At 48.6% G+C, this 19,282-nt stretch overlaps 2 protein-coding genes across 5 annotated transcripts in view; one reads left to right on the forward strand and one right to left on the reverse strand.

Annotated features, from left to right (window-relative positions):
• Positions 1-19,282, reverse strand: part of Pcif1 (Phosphorylated CTD-interacting factor 1) — a 192,926-nt gene that overhangs the window by 147,482 nt on the left and 26,162 nt on the right. For all 4 annotated transcript variants that reach the window (XM_070530929.1, XM_070530930.1, XM_065453879.2 and 1 more), the window contains exons 6-7: positions 17,409-17,640; positions 8,238-8,337 (exon numbers count right to left, since the gene is read on the reverse strand). In XM_070530929.1, coding sequence (XP_070387030.1) covers positions 8,238-8,337; positions 17,409-17,640 — 332 coding nt within the window. The remainder of the gene's footprint in view (positions 1-8,237; positions 8,338-17,408; positions 17,641-19,282) is intronic.
• LOC139056392 (tigger transposable element-derived protein 6-like) lies at positions 1,159-2,942 on the forward strand. Its single transcript, XM_070534593.1, has one exon. It carries the CDS (start codon positions 1,353-1,355, stop codon positions 2,877-2,879), a length of 1,527 nt encoding a protein of 508 aa, XP_070390694.1. The 5' UTR covers positions 1,159-1,352; the 3' UTR covers positions 2,880-2,942.

Below are 19,282 nucleotides of genomic sequence, written 5' to 3' on the forward strand. Positions count from 1 at the left end.
GAAATGTACATAGCTAGCATGGTGGTAAGCGTTTGGTTCAGTCGCTCTGGGAGACTGTGTGGGGTTCTCACACCGTGCTCTTGGGACAAAGGAACGACAACACAGTAGTGCAAACAGTCACAAGGGCATTTATTGCACCTTTCATAGATCAATGCCTGCTAGCCGAGTTGCTATCCATAAAACATGCTGATGGGCGCGCGACAAATCTAGAAGTCCGACTCACCGCGACCGGAAAACGAGCGAATATGTTCGCCCCATGCTGGATCCCAATGCCTGGTCGTTCGCGTGTTCGGTCACGCCAACGGTGGTGCGTTCGAAGGCGGCCACGCGAGACGGTATCGCAGAAGCATGGGTCGCCGCGCGCCGACCCGCCGGGAAAGAGCAAGCGCCTTCCTTTCGGCGCCCAAGTAACCTCGCCTATCGGCAGCGTTAGCAGCGCAACACTCGCGTCATCTCTCGCACTGCACCCCAACCACATCGACCGCCGCGGGCTTCACGCAGGCCATGCGGCGAAGCCGCACTACAGGAGACACGCTATGCGGGAAAAACATCAGTGGACGCGTGAGAGTCGCACATCCCCACACCCACCCAACCTTAAATCACTACATATTCCGGCAAAACATGTCACACAGTCAAACATCAACGCGTGCTTCGTGATCAAGGTAGAACATTCAACAGTGGCCGCGCCGAGGAAATGTCCACGCTGTCCATAGCATGCGAGCCGACATTGTCCTTGGGTACACCGCTGGCCTCCGCCGGTCACGGCAGAAGCTTTCCAGACTCGACGGCACGATTCCAGTCCAGGGCTCCGGAAACGGCGATGCAGTACAGTCGAACCCCGCTACAACGAACGCCGCTTCAACGAAATGTCCGGTTCAACGAATAATTCTCAGTTCCCCGTCAGCTGCCCATAGGAGTCAATGCATAAATATCCTCACCACAACGAACACTTTTTCTTATGCCGTTCCGCTTTAACGAAATCTGACGAAGTAATTCCAGGCTCGAAACTTAATTTGCCGCGCAGGAAACGCAATTTCGAACATTTTGCACATAAAAAAAGCGTCTGCAAAGTTATCATCGCGTGTTGGCACCACAAGAAACTGTCGTTGATGACCGAGCATGGGGGCCGCCATTGCTCGATGGCGACGGCGATGAGACTGGCCTACCTTTGGGATTGGCTTGAAACTTTTTAGCCGCAGACAATCCAAAGCCGACGCTCAGTCGTCTCGTCAGACCATGCTGCATCTCGGCGCCGTTGGTGTGTGCTAGTGCAATTGGCAGTTCGTGTTGTGCACGTGTTGCGGTATTCGATTTGATCAGAGAAGCCGTTCTGTTTTAGCGTGCTTTCCGACATGGCGCCGCCATGTCGAAAGTTTTTATCCCTGAAGGATAAAGCTCGGATCCTGGCCGAAGTCGCAAGCGGAGAGAAGAAAGGCGACGTTGCGAAGAAGTTTGGGATTTCTCCCAGTTCGCTGTCCACCATCTTGAAGTCAAAAGAAGCAATAGAGCAAGCTCTTGCTTCGGGCACATCAGCCAAGCGGAAGAAGCTGACGCCGTCGGCGCACGAAGACCTCGACAAAGCCATGTACGCGTGGTTTGTCGAGACGAGGGCCAAAAACATACCGATCAGTGGAAACGCCGTGCAGCAGAAGGCCCTGAATTACGCTTGCCTGCTGGGAATCGACGATTTCAAGGCGAGCACAGGCTGGCTCAGCAGGTTCAAGGCCCGCCATGACATTGTCGGCAAGACGCTCTCTGGCGAGTCGGCATCGGCAGACACAGGCAGCGCATCCGCCTGGATCTCTACAAACGTTTCGGCGTTGTTGAAAGACTATGCCAAGTGTGACATACACAACGCTGACGAGACAGGCCTGTTTTACGAGATGCTGCCGTCAAAAACCCTCGAAATGAAAGGTCAGCGTTGCCACGGTGGTAAACACAGTAAGAAAAGCGTGACCGTGCTGCTGTGCGCCAATGCGGACGGATCCAACAAGCGCCCGCCGCTAGTCATTGGGAAGAGTGCGAGGCCCCGTTGCTTTAAAGGTAACAGGAGCCTTCCCGTAAAATATGTCGCCAACAGCCGCTCCTGGATGACGCGGGCCATTTTCTCCGAGTGGGTCGCGTCATTTGACTGCGACATGAGGAGGCAGGGCCGGCGGGTGTGCTTATTGCTGGACAATTGCTCCGCCCATCATATTCTGGATGTGGAGCTCACAAATGTGGAGCTGAAGTACTTTCCGCCGAACTGCACTTCGATCATACAGCCACTTGACCAAGGTGTCATTAGAAGTATGAAGTGCGCCTACCGCCAGCGAGTGATGCAGCGTCTCCTATTGAACGTGGAGACCGGTCGCGACACGAAGTTAGACCTGTACATGGCGCTGCAGATGATGGCTGCTGCGTGGGCTGCAACTGGACGGCCAGTTATGGCGAACTGCTTCACGCACGCTGGCTTCAAGCTCGGAGACCAAGACATCGACTCCGCTGAGGATGCTGCTGACTGCAACGGAGCAGTGCAACCGCCAGCAGACGTAATTGCGTCCTGGGCGGCCCTTCAAGGTGCCGGAAGTGTGCCATCCAGTGTCGAGCTGGACGATTTCATCGACGCTGACGTCAATGTGATCGCCCGTGAAGAATTGAGCGATGAGGACATCATAAAAAGTGTCCGCGACGACGGGGGGCAGTCGGATGACGACGAAGTGCCAGACCTGCATCCACCGGCCACATCTCGCGTACTGGATGCGTTCGATGTCATCAGAAACAGCGTGGCTGTGCATGATGACGTCGCGATGCAGCTACTCTCCGAATGCGAAAATCGCGTCATGATGCTCCTAGGAAAAAAAGGGAAGCAGTCCACACTGCTTGACTTCTGGAAATAAAAGTTTGTTTGTGGTTTACCAGTTCAGGTTAGCCATATTTTTGTGAATTTCACAACAACGAAATTTTCGCTTCTACGAATTTTTTTTCGCGCACCGTCAATTTCGTTGTAGCGGGACTCGACTGTAGTCGGAACGAGCAAGCGTTGCTCGCGCAGACGCGCTCTGCTGGCAAGAGCTGCCGTAGCTGTCAGTGACCGCCGGCTCTTTTGTCCGCCGCCAAGGGTTGTGAGCTGGATACAGGAGGCCGCCGAAGTGGCTGCGCCGAACTGGCCACAGCATCACCATCGCCCGGGGTGGCTCGATCGTAGTCCGGAGCTGCAGCGCAGACGATGTGCAGGTGACGGCAAACCAGGGGTGACTCCAATCAAGCTGCGTAAACTCAACACACTTGGCAAACACTAAAGTAGTGCAAGGGAGAGGAATTCTGCATGCGCATCGCCCACGTGGTACGATGTTCAACTCTGCTAGCAAAGATCGGGCAGCTACTCAGATGCTAAGTTCACGTGAACGAAGCTCGCTTCCTTGAGTCGAACGAGTAATTTCAATTCGTGCGAGGCTAAATAGAATGAGGGAAGCAAATTGCAACACCTCAACGCCATGGTCCACCAGGTTGTGTCCCTCCACGTGCGACAGGCAGCTTCGTAAAGCCTTAGGCCTAAAGCGTCGCTACCCTGACAACAACCGGCATCCAAAAACAACACCCAAAATGAGTGCAAAACAGGCAGCCGCGAGGAGACGTCAGCTCTGTGAGGTGGTCCTACTCCGCTCGGTGCACACAGCATCCAAGTTGACGGCGCCCACCGTCCCAGACGGTGTCGGAGCGCCCGGTGCCAGGCCGCAATACCAGTCAGCCCGTAGTGGCACCCGTGGCCCGCGGCCACCCAGCTCCCAGAGCCGCGACTTCACCTGAGTCAAAGAGTTAGAAGAAGCTATTTACATAAGAAATTCGGACCACCCACGAGGCTTCCGTACTCACTCGCTTCAGGCTTGCCACTGCTCCGCGGGTGCTCAGCCTCATTCTCCCAGGATGCAGACCACGTGGCTCTAGTACTGACGAATGTCATTAAAAAAACACTTGCGAAAAGGCTTAGCATGTTGACATGTTCAAACACACTACAGCCACCGTCGCCTCGCTCAAGAAAGCACGCCGCCGACGCTAGCCATCAAAATCCACGCTAGGCCTACGCTTCGGTTCAAACAAAGGTCTCGAACGAAGCAAAACTGTTAAATCTATCGTCCGATGCCCCAAGAGGTCCACGTTGGGCAGCCAGATGTGGGGTTCTGACACCGTGCTCTTGGGACAAAGGAACGACAATACAGTAGTGCAAACAGTCACAAGAGCATTTATTGCACCTTTCATAGATCAATGCCTGCTAGCCGAGTTGCTATCCATAAAACATGCCGATGGGCGCGCGACAAATCTAGAAGTCCGACTCACCGCGACCGGGAAACAAGCGAATATGTTTGCCCCATGCTGGATCCCAACGCCTGGTCGTTCGCGTGTTCGGTCACACCAACGGTGGTGCGTTCGAAGGCGGCCACGCGAGACGGTCTCGCAGAAACATGGGTCGCCGCACGCGCGCGGGACGTCCACGCCGCGCGCCGACCCGCCGGGAAAGAGCAAGCGCCTTCCTTTCAGCGCCCAAGTAACCTCGCCTGTCGGCGGCGTTAGCAGCGCAACACTCGCGCCATCTCTCGCACTGCGCCCCAACCACATCGACCGCCGCGGGCGTCACGCAGGCCGCGCGGCGAAGCCGCACTACAGGAGACGCGCTATGAGAGAAAAATAACAGGGGACGCGCGAGAGTCGCGCATCCCCACAACCGTTAGTCTGTGGATGGTGAGCAGTGGCTATTTGACGCTCAGTAGAGCATAGGCTGAGAATATCATCAATGACCTTTAACAAGAAGTAACGTCCACAATCCGTGAGGAGCTGACGTGGAGCACCATGGTACAGGATGACGTTAGGAGAAAATCTGCGACGTCAGTGGCCTAACTTGTAGGCAGAGCCCCTGTAATGGCGAAGCACATGGCATAATCGGTTGCAACCGCAACCCATCTGTTGCCCTTAGTTGAGAAAGGGAAATGGCCAAGTAGGTAGAGTCCCATGAGAAAGAAAAGTTCTGTGGGAATATCCATGGGCTGCAAAAGCCCAGTTGGAGCCATGGAAATGGGCTTTTGGCATTGACACAGGTAGCAAGCAGTCACATACCGGCGCACAGAGCGGTAGAGATCGGGCCAGAAGAAATGGCACCACACTCGGTCAAAGGTGCGAGTAACACCAAGATGCCCAGCGGTGGGCGCGTCGTGGAGCTGTTGAAGCACAGTGCATTGAAGGTGCCTTGGTATGGCCAGCAGTAAGTCAGCACCATCAGGGTGCAAGTTCCGTTTGTACAGGACTCCATCGGAAATACAGAAGAGATGCAGAGAAGGATCAGGAGTTGGGGAGCTTAACCGATCTATGATAGGTCGCACAAAGGGATCACGGCGCTGTTCATTGCCAATGTTGAGGAAGCCTGAGATGGACATAATGCTGGTGTCGGATTTGAGGTCTGTGGCTTTCGGTGGTTCAACAGGATGGCGGGACAAGCAGTCGGTGTCCTGATGCAAACGGCCGGATTTGTACACTACAGAGAAAGTGTACTCTTGCAAGCGCAATGCCCAGAGCCAAAGGCGCCCATAGGATCCTTGAACGAGGAGAGCGAGCAGAGCGCGTGGTGGTCGGTAATTACGTGGAAATGGCGACCAAATGGGAATGGGCGAAACTTCACTCTTGCCCAAACCAGTGCTAGGCACTCTCACTCCGTGATAGAATAGTTGCGCTCGGCTGTGGACAGAAGACTGCTTGCGTAAGTAATAACGCACTCTTGGCAGCGCTGAATCTGGGCAAGAACATTACCAATGCCGTGACCACTAGCATCTGTACGGATTTCAGTGGGTGCTGAAGGGTCAAAACAGTGGGAGCTCATCAAGAGTCTGATGAGCACTCTGAAGGCTTCGGCCTGCCGCTGTCCCCACACGAAAGTGACGTCGTTCTTTAAAAGCTCGGTGAGAGGGCGCGTGCAATGTCAGCAAAATGTTTAACAAAGCGACAAAAATACGAGCATAAGCCTATAAAGCCACAAACGTCCTTAATTGAGCATGACATAGGAAAGTCTTGCACGGCTCGTACTTTGGCCGGGTCAGGTTAAATCCATTGGCGTTTACAAGGTGCCCGAGAACGGTTATTTCACGACGACCGAAGTGACACTTTGATGAGTTGAGCGCTAAGCTTCACAGCACAAAACACAGCAACGACAGTCACGAGACGCTCAATGTAGGTTTCAAAGGTTAAAGCAAAAATGATTACGTCGTCGAGATAACACAGACAGATGGCTCACTTCAAGCTTCGAAGAAGGGTGTCCATCATTCTCTCAAACGTGGTTGGAGCATTGCAAAGTCCGAAGGGCATGACTCTGAATTAAAAAAGTCCATCAGGCGTAATAAAGGCTGTCTTCTCACAATCCTTGTCATCATGAACAATCTGCCAGTAGCCCGATCGGAAGTCAATCGAGGAAAAATATTTCATCCCATGTACACAGCCAAGTGCATCATCGATAAGAAGCAATGGCTACACATCCTTCTTGGTGAACTTGTACAGATGGTGATCTCAAGGTGTTGTCCGTTTTCTTGACCAGGACAACTGGTAAGGTCCATGGGCTAGCGGAGGGCACGATAATGTTCTTCAGCAACTTCGCTTTGCAGCAGATACCCGGTAGAGACGGCGATAGATGGGACTTGCGTCGCCGGTGTGAATACATAGGTGACTACAGCTGCCTGGCCGAACGGGCAGCGATTGAAATAAAAAATATTGCGGTAACTAAACAGAATGTGCCTAAGGTCTGCAGTTTGAGCTAAAGAGAGGTCGGTAGCGATTATTTTATCAACGTCGTGGTAGGGTGACGAAGCCGAACGGGAACACGCGACGATAGGGCTGACAGAGGCAGAAATGGTGAGCGCAAACAGAGATATCTGGTACTCGTGCACAGGTGTCAAGACGGGCCACTGTCATGTTACCAGGAAGAACACCTGCAACAGACCCAAAGTTGAGAACAGGAAGCCGAGTAGAATTATCGACAATGACAACAACGGTACTTGAGAGTGCGATGCCATGCTGTGGAATAACGTTGACAAGCGGGGAGACGATGTAGTCGCCATCAAGAACATGTGGTCGAGCGTTAAAAGGTACAGTAGTAGCAGCTTGAGACGGCAACCGGGTGAATTAAGCAGAACACAGGGAGAGATGATGTGCATCAGAAACAAAGTAGCTGTAGAAGGAAGGTCCAAATGCACGACACCTGTAGCGCAGTCTATTAGGGCAGAATGGGTCGAAAGAAAGTCCAGCCCCAAAATCGGGTCATGCGGACAGCGCTCTAACACAATAAATAAGACGGTGGTTTGATGGCCGGCAATCGCTACTCATACACATGCCGACAACCGGTGGCGTACTGCCGTCAGCAACGCGTACTGTGCACGGTACGGCATGCGTGAGGACCTTTCTCGGTCTTTTGAGAAGGGCGGCACTCATTACAGACATCTGCGCACCGGTGTCGACGAGGGACTTGACTGAAACTCCATCCACCTCAACGTTAATATACTTGCCTAATGTAGCTCGCCATTGCCTAATGGTAGGCAATGCAATCAGAGGATTTGTAAGCCAAGTCGTTGATGCAGCGTCACCTCTGGGAGCTGCATCAACAAGTTTTCCTGTGGCACGAACGCAGGGGAAGAAGAGCGGCGGGCATGCGGCTTTTTGTTAGCCATTTAGTTAGCTTGTCTGTCACTGCCAGCTCAGAAAAGCTTACACCCATTCCTGCTTGCAAAGAAACCCTGATCACCACCAAGAAAGGGTGCCAACAATGTGACAGATACATTTTGCTACTTATGCATTGGTTCTGCTCACAGAGGTTGGGGACATGTATACATGGCATGATAAGCATCCATTAAATTGAAACTTGAATGCAGGGTAACTTCACTAGACAGAAAAAATAACACAGAGACTTTACGGGAGCAACAGAGGAGAATTACAAAATTTACTTATCATACAGACTTATTCATATTGAGCAACTACACTACAATTGATTAAATGAATGCACAACAATCGGTTTAATGTAGGTTTCACTATATTAGTTCATTTTTTGCTTCCATAAACATCAGGTTACTGTCACTATTTGACCCTCTGTGGACTTTCAAAGGACAAGGAAATACAACTATATGCGAAGTGCAACAAGACATTCACAAAGTCTGTATTAATGAGATTATTTTATGCTACATAAAGGTATTAAAGAAAGCAAGCAGTGTTTCCGCAGGTCTGCTTACCAAATGGTCATCATAGGTGGCATTCAACGTTTTTCTCAACCAGTGAAATGCATCTTCAACATTCCATTTCACAATCTTGCGACTTTCTGGACTTGCATTGCTAGCAAAAAAAAAAAAAACAGTTCAAGCTTTGCCATTGAAGCAGAAGCATTCATTGAAACAAAACGTGCAAAATTTGGCATTGTATTGCCAAATCTATGACGCAGTCATAAGAAAATTCGGGAACTTCATTATTGCATACCAATCCCCCAAAAGTCAAACTGAAAAAAGAAGCTTTATTAATTAAATGCAACATGTCTGTACCACTTATTCACTTGCTTTTATTTGTGAAGAACATTTTTTTAGTAGCCAATTATCACAAGTAAATGCCTAAAAGGACATTAAAGAGAAAAATTATTTGCACTGTGTTAGTAGATTGCCATTTTACAATACCAAAAAAAGCAAATCTCTAGATGAGGCTTGGCAAGCCACAAAAGAAGCAAGAGCGAAAGACTGCTGGCAGCACCATGTTTTGAAGTTCCCGCATCAGCTCCCCGTGAAGTCATTGACTTTGACAGCATCTGGTCGGGCCTAGTGAATTTTTTATTGATAAAGATGACTAAATTGTGTTCTAAAGCGCCAAAGACTGAACTAATTTGAAGTCCATAACATCACACTGACGTACTAGCACTGGGATTTTGTCCCACAATTCAAATAGTGGAACCTCAACTTTTAATTTCTAATCTAACAACTAACCTATTACTATGCGTAATTGACGAACACAGAGTTTTAAAGTAATAATTTACCAGCACACACTGATGTAATGTTTATCTTTAGTGTTCCTTTAAGGCTGGGCTACACAGAGCAAACAAACAGCATCCGAATGACATACTTTGCCCGGAGCTGAATGCCGGGCGCCCAGCTTAAAAAAGCTTCATAAGCACGGCAAATTTAGCCTGACCGTAATAGTTTACTTGGAGAATGACGTCAGTGGAAACATCCAAAGGAAGGCAGTGGTCACGAACCAATCAACAAATAGCGTTATGCCCAAGCTTCTGCTTCATCTGCTTGCAATGGCAGACGGCCTATAGGCTATGGCAGTACATAACGAGCAAAACTTCACCACCTAAATACATGCTTTGTATGGCACCAAATGCCATGTTTTTAAGAAAGTGTGGCCTCATCTTGTATCAGTGAAATGACTACTGTATAATCTCAAGTAAGGGCCACACATGTGTATGGGCTGCACCTACTTGACAGCCAGAAACACTGAAAATTAAAAAATTTCAACCGACAAGGAATGGGTGCATATGCAGCATCAGTGTGCACTGACACTGTGCATTCTTGCATGCCACGAATTTTTTCAAATTTTTGCGAGCCGCTACTAAATGGCAAGAACTGCTCTTTGAGCTCTAACGTCCAGGTCACGACCACGATAGGCTTTTGCATGGTCTTCTATGATGGTGCGCCAGTTCCGGCGCCATCTTTCTGCACTTACGTTGTGCAGCCAGCTCACGTGTGAGCTGCCGAAAGACGGCAATAACATGCATGTACAATTTTCAATGTACAGTAAAACCTCGTTAATTTGGAACATCACATAATTCAAGCTTACCCTCTGGTCTTGGCAGCCGTATGCAAGATTTAACGGCATTAAGCTTTTGCTTCACTGATTCAGATAGCACTTGAAGCGCAAGTGTGACATATGTGCGATGCAAAAGAAAAAAAGTGGCGCTCGTCCCACTGAACTGAAACAGCAGAGTCTGCATCGCCATAGTTTTCAGCAGAAAGTCCGGAATTACCGGAACATTTCATGCTTATTTGTGCCTTTAAGTCTTTATTCTTGCATTTATTGCTGCACATGACAGTGCATTGGCCACTTGGTCCCAAACTGCATCGTCGCCATATATGTTTGCGTCGATAGCTGCCATGGTTTTGCCAGAGGCAGCTGCGAAAAGCACTCTGTTTCAGTAGTTCTGCGCAGGAGCAAGGCTATGCGACCCGCGAACGCAGATTCTTGCGCAGCCAGATGTAGTGCCACATTTCGAAATCTGTTGGACGACTAAATGGCCTTGACAAGTGGTCTTGTGGTGTTTACTTCGAAGCTTCTCTGTAGGTCGTAGGGCAGCTTATTGTGCGATCTTGCTCCATTTTTAACCCTTTGACGGTTTTCGCCGTACATGTACGGCGGCGGTTTTCTGTCCCGCAAGGTCTTTGCCGTACGGGTACGGTTTCGACCCTCCGTTTGAAATTTCGCGCCATAATGACGATGCACGCTCACTGGGAGGTGCTGCCACCTCTTAGGACTTACAAGAAGCATTTGAAATTTGTGCTACCTTCTTGGGGAGATAAACATAACTGACTTCTAGCTTCAGCGCGTCGTCGAGCAGACTGCGGCAACACCCCTTTTACGGTTTCGGTTTCGCCGCGTTATCGCAATGGAGGCGTGCGAAACGTCATTTTTCTCTTTGTCGGCACTCTCTTGCAGATGCAGTGAAAGTTGATTTCTATCTTGATTGGCGCTGCTCTTAGCTTGTTTATAACCGCCGCTCGCGAGGTATTCTCGCTCTCAGCGGCAACACGTTTTCGGTTCCGCCGCAACGGAGGCGCGTGAAACGTGATTTTTATCTTTGTCGGCATGCTATCACAGGGGCGGCGGAAGTTGATTTCTATCTTGATTGGCACTGCTCTTAGCTCGTTTATCACCGCTGCTCATGAGGTATTCTCGCTCTCTGCGGCTGTGCGGAGACTCGTGTTTCAAGGATACCACACTCTGAAATACTATTGAACATTTTGCAGTTCTGAGTGATGCCGACACCAAAATACTGTTCCTAATTTCTTTTTTACTATTTATTCCCAACTTTATACATCTTGGACATTCAAGATCCGCAATAAAATAATTTGACCACCTGGGAAAGTTTTCTTCAAAATAATTCGACCCTCAAAGGGTTAATAAAATGGTTATTGAGGCTCTATGACACCTAAAATGAAGTTATTCACTTGTTCAAATGAAAAACTGAAGAGAACAAAAAGATTAATGCAAACGCTGCCGTACAGACATCGTTCCACATTTAAGAAGTACAGTGCAGTCCACTTATAGCGATACCAGATATAACGATATATCGGTTATAACGATGGGTCAAGATAACAGTGTCATATTATACATTAGGTCTACGGGAAAAAAAGTACATATATAACGATATGATATTCAACGCATATTGGACATAACGATCAAAATTTTGCCGTCAGGACAGCGTTTGCCATGCAGAATAATCGTGACATTTGCATTGCTTGGTTTCTCTGAAACAAACGCTGCCGAAATGGGGTGATGTTCACCTACGCGAGTTTGCATCTGCCACCATTGACGCACAGCACATCCTGCTCCGGCCGTACCACCCACACACCTTAGAGCATTGTGAGTTGGCGCAGCACACCACAAGAGGGCACCAGCTGCTTCATGTTTTCACCTTGCGTTACCCACAATCGCACCGAAATAGAGAGAGACAGAAAACCAAGAAAAAAAAGGTGAAAAGCAAACCAGTGTGGTGGCGCCCATCCCCCCACTCAGTCCCTCTTGCAGCGAGCGCAATAGTAGCTTCACAGCTGAAGCCCCCGAAGCAGCAGACAGCCCAGTTCGAAGATGGCGCCGACAAAGTGCAAAGCTGCAAATTTTGCAGGGTTTTTCTTTTGCAGGGTTTTTCAGGGTGGTGCGCTGGCAGGCGGAGAGGACAAGCAAGGAGACGCAGAGGAGACGCAGGGGAGACGCCAGGAGAGTCCCAGGAAGCGACGGCAGGAGGAGGTCAACCACCGGAGCGGGCGTTGAAGACGGGCCGTCGGGTTCTGGACCCAGCCCACCAGGACTTCACCCGACCGGGGCCTCCTGCCAACCTGTTCCTGTGCGTCGCCCGTCTACTAGAGCGTGCCGTCAGCTCCTCAACGCCGGTGAGCTTCTGCACCAGTGGGCAGGACGAGAACAGTCGGGCTACGGGCCCGAGTTCTACGCCAGCTGCCCGGCCAGAACGCCGCCCCGTCTGTCGTGCCGCCTGCTGCCCGAGGCCGGCGTCCGAGCTTCTGCCCCCGTGGGCGAGACGAGAACAGTCGGGCTATGGGCCCGAGTTCTACGCCAGCTGCCCGGCCAGAATGCCGACGCCGTCTGCTCCTGCCACCCAGTCGCCAGCTTTACCTCGCCTAGCCAGAGCTGGCGCGCTCCGGTCGTCCGGTCGGTCAGCTTACACCGCGACCTATGGTGAGACCGGCACCATTCCTTTCGCCAGCTTGTCGCCGCGTCGCCGCATCGAGACTGTGACGCGCCCCCACCCTCGTGGCAAGCCCGGACTCGCGCACTCGTTAACCTCATGCAAGCCCTATGTGTGTTCCTTGCCGCAATGTCTGCTCGAGTGTGTATTTTAGGCATGCTTTCTGTTTCCTTCTATTTACTTTATGCCTCCTTTTAGTTTGATTAAAATTCTTTGTGTGTGTGTTCAAACCAACCGCTTTGCCCTCAATTGGGTTCTCGGAGGCTCCGCCTAAGAGAACCAACCGAACCATTGAATACATGAACCTTTGCCCCCATAAGTGGGTCATCACAAGGGGCAAGCCAGCACCAAAACATCCTCACAGCCTGCCCCCTCATGTTTACCAGGCCTTGTTGCCCATTTACGAGCATTTGAGTGACAAGAAGTTGCTTTAGAGGTGCCAGAGAGGAAAGACCCAAAACAGCAACGAGAGCCTCCCTTTGGTTATCTGGTCTCTTGCACCAAAGGAACGCCATGCCTCTCTGTTCACCATACAGGCAGCTGTGGCAGAGGCAGTGCTGAAGTTTAATGCAGGGAATATCAAAACATCTGCATCGATAAAACAAGAGCTGAGCCTCAACCCCAGCTCAATGTGCACTGATCGCATGACTGAAAAAGATCAGCGGCGATTGAAAGCTTCAGCTCTAAAGTGTGCATCAGCTGAAAACATGCATCAAGCCCTCAAAAAATGCCACACAGGCAACGATTCTTTAACTGACTATGTGCCAGGGGGATACTAACCAGTTACAGCTGGTAACATATAAAGATTTTACAATATTTTAAAATAAATCGAGCTGTTTTCGTTATTCTTGATTTTCTCAAAACAAGCTCTTTACTCACCCTGCCCGTTCAGAGCAATGATATCTCAATCTGTACGACAGCTACAGCTGTAATTTTTTTTGCTACGCACAGCTAAATGAATAAAGCTTGAAGTGCTGCATGCATATTCTTATTTGTCTACATCCGTAATTTTTTATTTGCTTTCTTTTTTCTTTATTAGTAGCTGTGCTGTAAACACTGAACTTCAATGAGCTGTTAAATTGCTATTTGATGTTGGACTGGAAACCTGCTTGCAGCACTGCAATCCTTATACGTTCTGCTTACCACTCGTATAAAAAACATAACTTTCTGGCCAGTACATTTTTATTGTTTCACCAAATAATTCTAATTAAAATTTAATTATCTCATTTATTACTTGAGCCACAAAAAGGGCAATTGCATTTTTAAAATCAGCACAAGAAAAAACACATATCTGTGCATTTAGGTTGAATTTGCTTAATAAATTAATAAACCTCCAGATGAAATTCCCCCCCTTAAGGCGCGTATATAGTGTGACGTAGCATGGGCGTGCACGTGCACATGCTACTTCACATTGGCAAAAACAACAACTCTACAGTTCTAAGCATTGGCGGTGCGAAGTGCCCGACGTTGAGATGGCTCTTGCTCCATCCGTGCGTTCATCGCGCCGACTACGCTGACTCGCAATGCATGGTACAGAGAAAGAAAGGTGTCCACGCCGCTTCACCGACGGTCACAGACAGCCATTTAAAGTGGCGCGCGGGTTGGTGATAAGAAAAGGAGGTAGGAGAGAAGCACCACCAACGCTCGCCACAGAAACTAGAGCTGCCCATGTTTGTCTCTGTTGTACTCTCATAGCTGCACTGGCTGCACGCTACTAGTACCACTATACATTTAGGTGGTGTCCAAACACGTATCTGAGCGATGCTTTCCTTTGAGTAACAGCCACGAATCTCAAAGGCTATGCTTTTTGGTGCTGCGAGCACCGATAAACATCACCGCCGCCATGTTTTAGACATTACCTGGTGCCGCTTCTCGGCAGAACACGTCGTAGAGGAAGCGCATAGACTCTATATGTAACATGAAAAAAAAAAAGAAAGAAAAAAAGAAAGACACCCAACACCATGTCCGCACTTTTACCTTGAATGTCCTGAGAGAGAGAGAGAGAACCGATCTGAACAGAGGCGTTGGCCATGCCTGGCCAGGCAAAAACGTGTCTCCTCCAGTGAGGCCTAAACATAGGGCCGCAGATGGAAAAAGCAAAGCTGCGTGGTCTTCGCAGCGACACCAGCGTTGCAAACATGCTCCCTCGCGCACTAGCACTCTCCCCAGTGAAGTGTGAATTACTGGGATGCGTTACATACTGCTTTCTATATATTTTTGGCTGGACCTTGATGGATACTTCGAATTACTTGAAATTTCAATATAACGAGTTGTGAATTGACGAGCTTTTACTGTAGTATTGACAATGTGTGTAAAATGAAGGAGCATCATGCAAAGATATTTGTCACTTCCTTCATAACGAGGATACGAAGTCGTCAGAATGTACATATAAAGGAGAGGGGGACGGAGCCCTTCCAAGTGTCCCAAATTGTAATACAGTCCCCGCTCGTTACAACGGATCCACGTACAGAAGGCTTTCAGATATAATGCACCATATTTCAGCCTTTGTGTGTTCTACCTATTTTATTAATGCAACAAAGTTCACTTATAACGGATCACGCTACAACAAACTATCAGCTACAGCGGATGAAATTAGTGAAATTTTTTTAAAGATCGAGTGCATAAAACATACTTTTGCAATGTCGACATGGGCTGACAACCAACTTGCGAGGGTCAGCCAACGATTGCCGCTCAATATTGCAGGGGGGAGGCAAGAGAGAGGGGGCTATAGTCCGGCAGCTGCTGCTGAAGCGATCTGCAATGTGGACAAAGTGGGCGCCCACGCAGGCGCCGTATCTTGAAAGCAATTTGCGATGTGAACAAAGTGTATCCAGTGCCGGTAGCTTCGTATGCACTGTGCTTTCGACACTTAGTTTACGTTAAAGCGAGAGACAGCACAAAGGTCGATTCGCTCGCTGCAGTTGCTGTGCTTATCTTGCTTAATTCGCTATTGCAATTAATGCTTTGCCTTTCAGGCGAAACTGCGACTTTTTTGGTTTGTTTTTTACTTTGGACGTTCATCATTCATTCTTAGGAATAAAGCTGTTATGCATCGCGACGAAAGTTTCGAAAGTGAGGTGTTTCAGACACTACGGACTTCGGATAAAACGGACATTTTTTGTCAGATTATTAGGGTCCGTTGTAACGAGAGCCAACTGTATACGGAAAGTTGGACTGGTATGCATCATACAACAGATTGTATGTGAAATCGTATCCCGTATTTCCTGATCCAATTCCCAAGCTAAACATCTAATATAAGAACTTCACTCCGTCACTGTGATCAGCCCTCGCACAGAACCTCGACGTCAGTGCAACACCTCGGCACATACTGCGACACACTAGTGACTGCAGCACCATCAGCTTGACATGTCTCATTCATTTGAAAATTATTGTTTCAAATGACCTTCACATCGCCAGCAACCACATAGTGCTATGTTAATTTAATTTTGGGGTTTGCATGCCAAAACAACCATATGTTTATGAGGCACGCCGCAGAGGGGGACTCGAGATTAATTTTGACCACCTGAAGCGGCTCCTTAATGTGCACCAAAATCTAAGTACATATACAGTAGAACCTCGTTCATACATTCTGGAAAAAAAATTCAAGAAAAACGTACCAATGGGGAAAACGTACGATACAAACTAAAAAAGTTTGACAGACCTAACTATTGTTGACATCTACATAATGCGAAGCGTCGCGCGGATCGCTGTGACACGAGACACTGACACGCATCGGTCTGGTGGTGCTCCAGCAGCCCAAGTCTTGTTGTTTTCCTACTGCGTGGTGTTCTAAAAGGGCGACAGGAAACTGAAAACAAATCGAGCCGGTTGGCGACGTCAGATGCCGCCGAAGCGAAGTTTGATGCCTACATCGCGCCAAGTGTAGCAGGGAACAGCGGCGCATTTCGATTATCAGCTACTAAAAGCATGCAGTATGCTACAAATGGCGCTATGCACCAGACGCTGTAAAACAGACAGATGCAGATGCTTATCGCAATAGGTTTGGTGGCGATAACTGTGAATGCGGCATGTGACAACCAGAGCAGAGATTTGCTAGTACCGGAATAAGAAACTACTGCACGCTGTCATTTTCACCTGAGACGGGCAGCTATAAACTGTTGTCAATCACATGTGCCTCGCACCTTTTCTTGTTCATGTGGGATCTAGCACCCGGAAAATGTATACGATCGCAGCCTGCAGCAGGGAACGGCAGAAAATTTCAGTTATCGTCTATTAAAAGCATATCTTTACGCTTCCGATGGGACCGTGCGCTGTGGAACAGAAAGGTGAAGATGCTTATCGCAGTAAGATTGGTAGTGATAGCTGTGAATGCTGCATGCGACCCCAGACAGACAAAATTTGCTGGTACCAAAATGAGAAAATTAGTGCGCGGCGGCGTTTTCACGTGAGGTGGGCGGGCGAGCATTGTGGTGAAGCTGCCACGCGGGCAGCTATATACTGTTTTCAACTGTGCATGCCTTGTGCATTTTGTTCACATGGGATCTAGGAGCCAGAAAACTTATCATACAATCGCAATTTGACGACGTACTGAACAGTGCTGCCGAAAAATCGTGTTTTCTGAGAACGTATGAACCGGTGAAAAATGACCATAACTCTGTTGGTCATTTTTTGCGTTCTCAATTGCGAACGTGGTCACTAGAAAAACGCACGTAATGGGAACGTATGAACGAGGTTCTACTCTACGAATATTCTTGTGTTTCGTCTCTATTAAACGCCCCACCTCATGCTTAGCAGCGTGATGTCATAGCAGCTAAGCAACTGCGGCAGGTGACACAACTCTTCAAACAAGTGCCCTGACTTGGCCACTTCTATGCTAGCTAGTAATAAGACACAGCCAAAGGTGTCAAGAGTGTATCGTTGAAAATGGCAAGCCACTGATGCTTGCTCATAATACCTAAAGCAAGTACAATAGCCATACCGTGACTCAATCATCTTCTTGGCTGCCTCAGCATACTTGGAGAGCTGCTTGCGAGCGTCCCCAGCAAACTTTGGTCGCACAAGCTTGATGGGGATGTCGTTCATAATTTCCCGGTACATGCACTGCGAGACCTCTGGATGGCACGCACTTGGCAGCAATGGATCGTGACCCTTGTCCACAACTTTGCGCTCCATCAGCCATCGTATGAAAGATTCTTTTGGGCACTCAATTCCTAGAGAAGGAAAGAGAACCATGTTCAACATCCACGAATACCTTCAGGACAAATGTGATGATACACGATGATATACTAGATTAATATCTGAAAAAGCCCTGGCTAAGAAAGGCCATAATGAGGAGCTGCAGTTTACATATGCCAGCCAGGATTCTTTATGACCCCTTAAACATTCATCATAAAAAGAAAATACAGCTGAATCTCGATTCAAGCACCCTTAATTCAAACTTTCGGTTTATTCGAACTGCCGCTGTGGTCCCGTCAAAGTTATGTGTATTCCAATGGGTGAAAACACCCAGTAATTAGAACGTGCAAGCATTTGCACAGGTTAGTTCGAACATACTGCGCTCCGACAATGCTCTCAGCAGCACAGCAAATCATGTGGCAGCACTTCCAACCAGCATTCCTCTGACCCAACCATAGAGGAAGAGCTCAGGAGAGACCCCTCAATGCTGCAAGTGAAGAGAAAAAAAAGAACCGTGGCAGAAATTTGAATGCAGGCACATATCACCGATTACTTCTGTTAGTGACGGGTGTCCTGTACAGTCAACGACCCATTTTCCGGACCCCCTATTTTTCCGGACTTGTCCGATAATTCAGACGCCTTCGTGGCACCGCCACGTACCCTAGAGTCAATATACAAAAACGTCTCAAATTAAGGACGCAAAAAACCTTCACCGTCCGATTTTCTGGGCTTTTTGCCAAGACCGCAAGTCCGAAAAGACATTAATCGAAGCCACCACAACTGCTATTTTGATTATCGCACCACCTTGAGTCAGTGCTCTTGTACGCAGATCCGCTGGCAGCTGTAGCCACACCACCGCATAGCTAGGCTCAGCTACTTCGACGTTCGCTACCAAGCGTCTTGCTATTCGGTACTCTGTTTTTCATTGAAACAATTCGCCACTGTTAGCAATGGTGCTGACTCCACCTTTGTAATCCTCGCCAATAGCTTCGGAGCGCAGAAAGCATGACGCATTGCATAATGCCGGTGCCCGAAAGTCAACTTCGCCCCAATACATCAAAAGTTATGCGGTGAAGCATATAAAAAAATTCGAAGGGGCAATTGTCACGGGACATGGTATGTCTCCATTAATTATACACGCGTGCACCCGCCGTCTCTTATCACAGTACGAGCGCCGATAAGCCTAAGAATTGGCTATAATTTGTAAATACGTGTGAATAAATCTTTTGGAACTTCCCACTCATGTGTTAGCCCTGTACACATGCCACAGCAGGTAAGTCCTCCATGCAATTAGCTTCCTTTAATTCGAATTTCTTTTATTTTGAACAAATTTTCCGGCCCCTTCGAGTTCAAATTATTGAGATTAGACTATACAATGAAACTTCGTTAATACATACTTGGCAGAAATGTAGCATTAACTATACATTAAATGGTGTGGGATCTCACACACGTGCTCTTGGTATAAAGGAACAACAAAGCAGTGCAGACAATCACAAGAAAATTTATTGCACCTTTTACATACCAATCTATAGCCACTGGAATTGTTATCGATAGAACATGCCAATGGGCGCGCAACAAATCGAGTAAGCCCAACTTATCGCAACAAGTTAGCGAGCAAATGTGCTCGCCTCCATTCTAGACACTAACGCCTAATTTTTCGCGTGTACAGTCATGCAA

Source organism: Dermacentor albipictus, chromosome 1, assembly GCF_038994185.2.
Source record: "Dermacentor albipictus isolate Rhodes 1998 colony chromosome 1, USDA_Dalb.pri_finalv2, whole genome shotgun sequence".
NCBI classification, from domain to species: domain Eukaryota; kingdom Metazoa; phylum Arthropoda; class Arachnida; order Ixodida; family Ixodidae; genus Dermacentor; species Dermacentor albipictus.

Coding starts and splice junctions, on each gene's coding strand:
- LOC139056392 (XM_070534593.1), top strand. CDS start 1,353: ATGGCGCCGCCATGTCGAAAGTTTTTATCCCTGAAGGATAAAGCTCGG.